At 38.9% G+C, this 8,339-nt stretch overlaps 1 protein-coding gene across 1 annotated transcript in view; it reads right to left on the bottom strand.

The window, feature by feature from the left end:
• Positions 1–4,564: 4,564 nt before the first annotated feature.
• Positions 4,565–8,339, bottom strand: part of arhgap5 (Rho GTPase activating protein 5) — a 34,924-nt gene continuing 31,149 nt past the window's right edge. Inside the window, exon 7 of the mRNA XM_068717614.1 lies at positions 4,565–7,439. Coding sequence (XP_068573715.1) covers positions 7,121–7,439 — 319 coding nt within the window. The 3' untranslated portion in view covers positions 4,565–7,120. The remainder of the gene's footprint in view (positions 7,440–8,339) is intronic.

Below are 8,339 nucleotides of genomic sequence, written 5' to 3' on the forward strand. Positions count from 1 at the left end.
AGGAGGAGGGGGGGGGGGGGGATGACAGAGCAAAGGCTTCGGTGGTGAGAAGCAGCTGCTCTCTCTTTTTCTGTGCCGGGGGAGGAAAGAAAACGCTGCACAGAGACGACAGGAAGTCATCGACGCCACCGACTGGTGACTCCTGGAAGTGAAGGAGAAGAAGAAGAAGAAGGAGAACAACAACAACAACAACAACAACAAGGAGAAGAAGAAGAACAACAACAAGGATGATTTAGGAAACGAAGGAAAATACTTTAACAATACTTAAATAAACAAATGTGCAGATATATAAATCAATAATTGATCTCAACTCCACTGAATAAACATTTACAGCAGAATAAAAAGACGGCAGTCCAACATCAGACTACAATTAATTCATATTTACAGCTAATATCTTATATATAATATTATTTGTACATTCATTAGTAAATACAAACAGTCAAAACAAAGAAAAGCTAAATCTTCTCAGTCACAAACAGCTGCTTCATGGTGACAGAGTGAATGAGTGAATAATGTGGTTTGGTCAGATTTTACAGTTATCAGTTTCTGACAGTATTCAGATCATTTACTGATATGGAATATAAGTACTAATACCACACTATAAAAATACTCCATTACAAGTAAGAGTGCTGTATTGAAAAGTTACTTAAGTAAAAGTATTCAAAGTAAAACAACCTCAATGCAGAACAATAAATATATTACAAATATTAACAGAAAAATGCAGCAAATGTTCACATCTGTGAAGCTGAAAGAACAAAATGTTTTACATTAAAAAATACATATTTAAATAAATAAAATAGTTTTAATTTATTTTCTGTTATTTTACTTCTTAATTAATCGTCTGATCGTCTCAGCTGTTCTTAAACTGTTAAACTTCATGTGTTTTATGTAAACTTCTTAATTTATGAAGTAACTAAAGTTTGGAAGTAAAATATTCCCCTCTGAGATTATAGTGGAGTAAATAGTTACATTCCACCACTAGTTTAAATAAATAATCCTGAATCATTTAACGTTTCTCTCTTTCTAAACTAAACCACAGCGCCACCTGCTGACAGACTCAACAAAAGAAACAGTTCACATTAAAACCACAACACAGGCGGAACTAATCTCATCGACCTGTCTCAGTGAGTCGAGCCCTTTAGGCAGACACACCGGAACTAAGTCCATCCGTCATTGATTCAGGACTTTTACTTATTAAAAGTACTTCTATAGTGTGATATTAGTACATTTACTGAAGTAAATATTGTGAATACTTCATCCACTAATGATTAATTCACACTGTCAGTTACTGACGGGTAGAAAAACGGTAATTTAGCAACCGGATATGACGATTTGGCTCATTTAAATAGTTAACTACGGTAGTTAGCGTTAATTAGGTTAATACAGTAAAGATAGCGGATGAAATTAATTAAAAATATACATTTTTATAAAGAATAAATTAAGTGGAAATTACCGTGTTTTGGTCCGTTTTCATCTTGAGGGAAAAAGAAACAAAAAGATAAAAACGGTCAAATGTTCCTCTGAACACGGAGGCTCTGGTTCATTGCATTACAATGTTTTTAAAAGTATGTAAAAGTAAAACATTTCTGTTTTTAGGTACTCAACTTAAAAACAGTTAAATAAAATAAAACCACATGAAGCATTTGTCAAACCAGACTCAGAGGAAGTAGGCCTGATGCTCGCGACAGCAGACTGAGCAGGTGGGCGGGGACTAAAGGAGATCAGAGAGCACCTGGTGGACAGGTAGAGAACGACAGCGGACAGAACAGAACCAGAACCTTTTTAACATTGTTAAGAAACGTGATAGTCCAATATAAAATAAAGTTTATCATCAGGCTGTTATTTATAAGAGTAAATATACTCCATAAATATATATATATATATTTATTTATAAATATAAATATATATGTGTAAAGTTTAGGTGACATATTAATTAAACTCTGACCTTTTTTTCCCAGAGTTCTTTGGGACAAAGCCACTAACTGAACACTGCTCATCTTTTCTTCATTATTGTATCTGCAAATATGTGAACCGTAAAGATTACGACAAAGTGAAGTATTTACTAACATTGATAATCTCCTCAGATAAAATCCTGGTACATCAATACTTCATAATTAAGGTTTTAATCCCCCCCCCCCCCCCCCCCCATCTAAACACACAATAATAAAGAGGGTCTGCAGAGCACAGAGACATGAAGGAACTTTAAATATGTTATCATGTTACTTTATGTGTTTCTACTATACATTTTCAGAAGTACATTTACTCTACTTGAGTATTATTAATGTGATACTTCTACTTAATTCAGAGGCTAATATTGTACTGTTTACTCCACTAGATGTGTCAATTATGATGCATTATTAAAGGTTAAGATTGCACATTAATACAAATATTATAATGGAATAAAATGATTTTCATTCTGTACTGTAAGTATATTTTGATGATACTTTTGTGCTTTTACTACAGTACAACTTTGAATGCAGGACATTTACTGTAACAGCGTCTACACTGTAGTATTAATACTTTTACTGAAGTAAAAGTATTCTTTATTTTGTTATTTTTCCACCAGCGTTTATTTGTTGGACATGTGATGTTTAGAGAGCTACGGAAACAGCTTTTAACTCCTGAACCTTCAAAATAAAATGCCAAACGGCTTCTTTACGCTGCGGTGCAGTTCATCCTCTGACCACGAGGTGGAGCACTTCACCTTCTCATCACCCGAGTCTCTGCGTAACAGAACCACTCACAACACCTATTAATACTATAATAACACTACTACGATACTTAGTACAATCAACATCTGATGACTATGAATCCAGCCACTCAACCTGAGGGTCGGGTCCCTCTGAAGGGGCCGAGGACTGATGTGAGGGGTCGACAGACTGACGGAGCACAACGAGAAAATAAAACGTTAACACAGTAACTGTAGCTGCTCAATAAACACTGAAGTAAGAAGTACTATATTATACTCCTGATATGTGGTGAAGTATAAAGTACCACAAACTCTACTTAAGTACATATACTACCACACCAGAGTACATTTGAATGCTTTCAATAAGTTCTCCTTTAGTTGTTGTTTTTATGTTTATTTGCTTTTTCTTGCCTCAGTTGATTTTACTTCACTGTTTCTATTGTTTGTGCTGAATGAGTTCAATAATAAAGTATATATATATATCAATATTTAATAAACAGTACTACCTAAAGTACCACCTGACCACAGTTAAATATAATAACATTTATAAACATATCAAATTCAGTTAAAGGAAGATTTATTAAAATAATAATATATATTCACAGCAGATGTTTGGAAAAAAAAGAAACTTTATTTTGGAAACAATATGGAGAGAAAACAGAGTTTTTAGAGTTTGTTTCATTTCTGAAAATCATTTTTATTTACTATAATACACAGCGGATGACGTTAGGAGTCAGTGGTTTGTACACCGGAGTGACTGGATGAGAGCGTCTGATCGACCCGACGACGAACGACCAACCGTGATGATTGATGAGAAAACTACAGACGGACAGCTTCACCGTGTTACCTAGCAGCTGCTGACCCCCCCTCAAACCCCCCCTCGCTCCCTTCACTGTCCCCTTCACCGTCCCCTTCACCGTCCCTTCACCGTCCCCTTAAGTCCAACATCATTAAACCTGTTTTTTTGGCTCCATTCCATTCTGAACAGTATCCCCTCTCACACACACTCGTCTCACTCACACCTTTAAGGAGAACGACGCCCCCCCTCCCTGTCTGCGGCGCGTCCCGTTCCAGACACGCGTCTCCTTCGACGTGTCCTTTTTAAAGTCTCACTTCTGGCTGCGTTCCATTTCTCTTCAGTTCAACCTTTTTACTCACATTAAAAATAATAAAAACAAAGAGACGATGATCTACGTTGGCTTGGTTCCTTTCCTACTCTCTAAACGTCGTGTCCTCTCTCACTCTTTCAGTTTCAGGTAGAATTATGTCCATCATTGTTTAATCTTATACGTTTTTCGATTTAGCAAAATAAAAGTCTTCAAATATCTTCTTTTGTCCGATAAACGATCCAGAACCCCAAAATAATGATTTCAGAAGAATAAAGAATGAAGTTGTTGAGCTGGAGCCGGTAAACTTCTGGCATTGCTGCTTAATAAATTACTAAAAAACAATATCAAATAATATATATAAAACATATAAAGTGTTTCAGCACTCGTGAGAAGATGAATTAGGTTTTTAAAAATTAAACTAGTTCGTTAAAATAGAGAAATGTTGGCAAAATTTGCCAAAAAATCTTAAACTGCCCCGTGACGTCATCTGGCTGAGCAGGAAACAGCTGACCGGTTTGAGGAGACACGCGTCTGAAATGGGACACGCCCCGACTCGATGTACTCGGATTGGTCCCTCGTCGCTTCATCGAGACACTTCACTTCACATTAGAGGAAAATACACCGGCTGAGGTCCAACCTCTTTACCTTAGGGCGGAGCAATGCATTCTGGGTACAAAGCCCCCCCCCCCTCTCTTGAAGTTTAAGGAATATTATAACTGACTGCTGCAGAAAGAGCAGAGGGGAAGTAAAGGACAGCGTGCACAACTATGAATGAAGGGCTTTTATTTTGGTAGTCAAACATTAACCGCCATGTCGACTAAAACATCAGAATAAATATACATATATGTATATATATATATATATATATGTATATTTATCATGAGCTGGTTTAAATACTTTTACTTTGTGTTCTCAGAGAAATCTAAATAAAAACTGATTATTGTGTCTAAATATGATAAATACTTAAAAGTATCATTAATATAAACACAACTATCAATCAAAGTATTCATATACTTTTTGAATAATTTCAAAGAACATTAAAAAGAGAAGAACTGTTTTTTTTTTAAAGAAATTAATTTAGCAATTAAATACAAATAAATATGTATTCTTTGCTCATCTATGAATGAAATCTTTATTCTTATTAGTATTCAGATACTTTACTATGATGTAGAAATACTACGATGTAGAAGAGTACTACAGAGACGTAGGAGCGACGCCACGCAGCTGTGGAGGAGTAGAAGTACGCTAAGGCAGCGTCGGATGGAAGTACTCGAGTAGAAGTACCTCGATATTAAACTTTCCACCGCTGCAAATAAACTTCTTTCCAGGAGATGAAGGAACGAGTGAAGTTTGAAACGTCTCTAGAGTTAAAGAGTCAAACCTTCTGCTCTTCTGTCATCGATGAAGAAAGCGACGAGGGAGAGGATCACAGGGCTGTTCTCTCTCTCTCACACACACACACACACACACACACACACACACACACACACACACACACACACACACACACACACACACACACACACACACACACACACACACACACACACACACACACTCAGAATAAAACGATGGGTTTCAGTCACACCATCAGAACCACAAAGAAATATGATAATAGTTTCTGACAGATTATAGTCCAGTACCCGGTGGTGTTTCACTACATCAGCAACCTCTGCTGCTGATACATTTATATATATATATATATATATATATATTATATATATATATATAAATATATATATACTTATTTCCCCTATTTAGGGAAAAACTATTCAACATATAACCAAAAATATGATATTAAGAGTTAATTTCTTGCATGACGGAAAATAAGAAGAAGATCTTTTCAGTGGAAATGTTCCCTCTAAACCCCAAAAAATAATATTCAGATAAAATTATGCAAATCTGAACAGGAGCTCCTTCAGAGCTTCAAAGCGTTTCATTTTTTTTTTTTTTTTTTTACTTTAAACTTTTCTTTTCTCACTAAGTGGCAAAAAACAGAGACATGCACATTTTTTTTAGTTTCCAACAAAGCAACAGAACAAAAAGAAACAGAAATGAAGAAGAGGGAGGCGTCTCTTCCACGGAGCGCAAAAAAACCCAACAAAACAGAGGACGTCGTCGAAAACTACGAACCGAACGGACCCTGAACGCATCGCGACAAAGTGGCTTTTAAAGAGACAAGAACGTCGTGAAGAGCCTCTGGTCGAGTCCACGGCCTCCATTCCCTCCTGAATCCCCCTGTTCCCTCTGAAGGGAAGGTACGAACAGACCTCAGGTCCGTTCACACACACACACACACACACACACACACACACACACACACACACACATAAAGTGGGTAGAAATCAGACGTTACAAAAACAAAATATTAGAAAAAAACGACGCAAACAGACATGAAAATCGCCATGTGGGAGCTTTGACACAAACCGTGCATGTGCTGTCCTTTAAGGGGGGGGTCAAAGTTCATGGAGTGGGGGGGGTGAGGATTAATTTTGTCCTTGTACCCCCCCCACCCCCCCCAAACATCCCAGAGACTAAAAAATAATCCACAATGTGTTATGTCTGTGCGAGGAGTTCACAGGATAGTTCTGGTATGAAGTCACGTTCTCCTCGTCTCCTCTCACCGACCGCCTTCTGGGTCAAAGGGCAACAGAAGAAGAAGAAGAAGAAGAAGAAGAAGAAGAGGAAGAGGAAGAGGAAGAAGAAGAAGAGGAAGAAGAAGAGGAAGAAGGTTTTCCTTTTGCTGAAATGTCAAAAAACAGTCAGTGAGTCAGAATCTAATACGTGTTTTCATATTTGAGTTGCAGTCGTGGGGACTCTTTGAGTTTTTACTTCCCTTTTCTGTAGTCTCGGACCAGGACCAGGGGGACAGGGTCTTATAGGGGGACAGGGTCTTATAGGGGGACAGGGTCTTATGCTCAGGACCCCAGTGTGCTCTATCATGAGGGTAAAGAGGGAGGAGGGGGGATCTTTATCCAGGTCAGACCCTGCTAGACGATCAAACCACTTCCATCATCCACTAACTTCAGTCTCAAAAAAAAAAAAAGGGGGGGGGCAGTCGGATCCAAAAAAATGAGTTCCCAAAAACCACATGAAAGGAAAAGGTGACGTCTGATTGTAGTTCTGTAATCCAGATCTCACAGATTAGTTTAATCCATCAAACGTCCGATGTGTCTCTAAACTCCTTCACCTCCAAACAGCAGCTGCACCGACGGGTTATTTCATTTATTTATTCTAACAGCAGACCGCCGCTTGGAGACGACCTCCTAGGCTTTTTTGTTGTTGTTGTATTTCCCAGCATGCCCCCCCCCCCCCACACCTCCTAGATGAGCGGGTCGTGGTGCAGCGTGTGCTGGATCTGCTGCGGCTGCAGCGGCGGCGGCAGCTGCAGCGGCAGCAGAGCCTCCACCATGCTGTGGCAGTGCGGCGGCGGCGTGCCCTCGCTGCCGGAGCTCTCGGCCATCTCGCCGCCGTGGAAGAAGTAGTCGCTCTGCACGATGAAGGACTCGATGACGGCCTGGTTCAGCTTGGTGGTGGACAGCGTGTCCTTGTTCTCGAAGTCGGGCCGCATCAGCGTGGGCCAGAAGCAGATGGACAGGTTGTCGGCCGTCATCAGGGTGGTCTTGCTGTGCTGGCTCACCCTGAGGAGACCAAACGGTGAAAACATCACACACTGAAACACACTGAAACAACAAACTGAAACACACTGAAACAACAAACTGAAACACACTGAAACACACTAACTAAATGAAACACACTGAAACAACAAACTGAAACACACTGAAACAAACTGAAACAACAAACTGAAACACACTGAAACAAACTGAAACACACTGAAACACACTGAAACACACTGAAACAAACTGAAACAACAAACTGAAACACACTGAAACAAACTGAAACACACTGAAACACACTGAAACAACAAACTGAAACACACTGAAACAAACTGAAACACACTGAAACACACTGAAACAACAAAATGAAACACACTGAAACAACAAACTGAAACACTGAAACAACAAACTGAAACACACTGAAACAACAAACTGAAACACACTGAAACAAACTGAAACACACTGAAACAAACACTCCAGAAACGTCTCAACGGTTTTGGTGGTTTCAGGTACAAAGTCTCTCTCTCTCTCTCTGTTTCTCTCTCTCTCTCTCTCTCTCTGTTTCTCTCTCTCTCTCTCTCTCTCTCTCCTCTGAGTCATGGAGCTCTGAGGACTCGTCAGCTTCATGAGGAATATTTCCTTCATGTTTCATGTCCTCTAATACGATGATTAACTTGTTATGTTTGTGTCTGCTGACTTCTGACAGCAGGACGGTTTATGAATGAAACCTTTATAATCTCAGAGAATATCAACTTCTTTTATCCGTCAATTTACGACGTGACGGATAATTTAGCCTTTTTATTTCTTCTCATAAATAAACACTCGAGAGCTTTGGGATTATATGCTTTTTATATAACGCGTTGTTGTTTGTTGTTGCATGAGGCCCAGTGAGACGCAGAGCTCTGAGAGAATCCATCCTCCTCA

Source organism: Cebidichthys violaceus, unplaced genomic scaffold (genome assembly GCF_023349555.1).
Source record: "Cebidichthys violaceus isolate CVI_PGR_0920_01 unplaced genomic scaffold, fCebVio1.0.p SCAF_22, whole genome shotgun sequence".
Taxonomy (NCBI): domain Eukaryota; kingdom Metazoa; phylum Chordata; class Actinopteri; order Perciformes; family Stichaeidae; genus Cebidichthys; species Cebidichthys violaceus.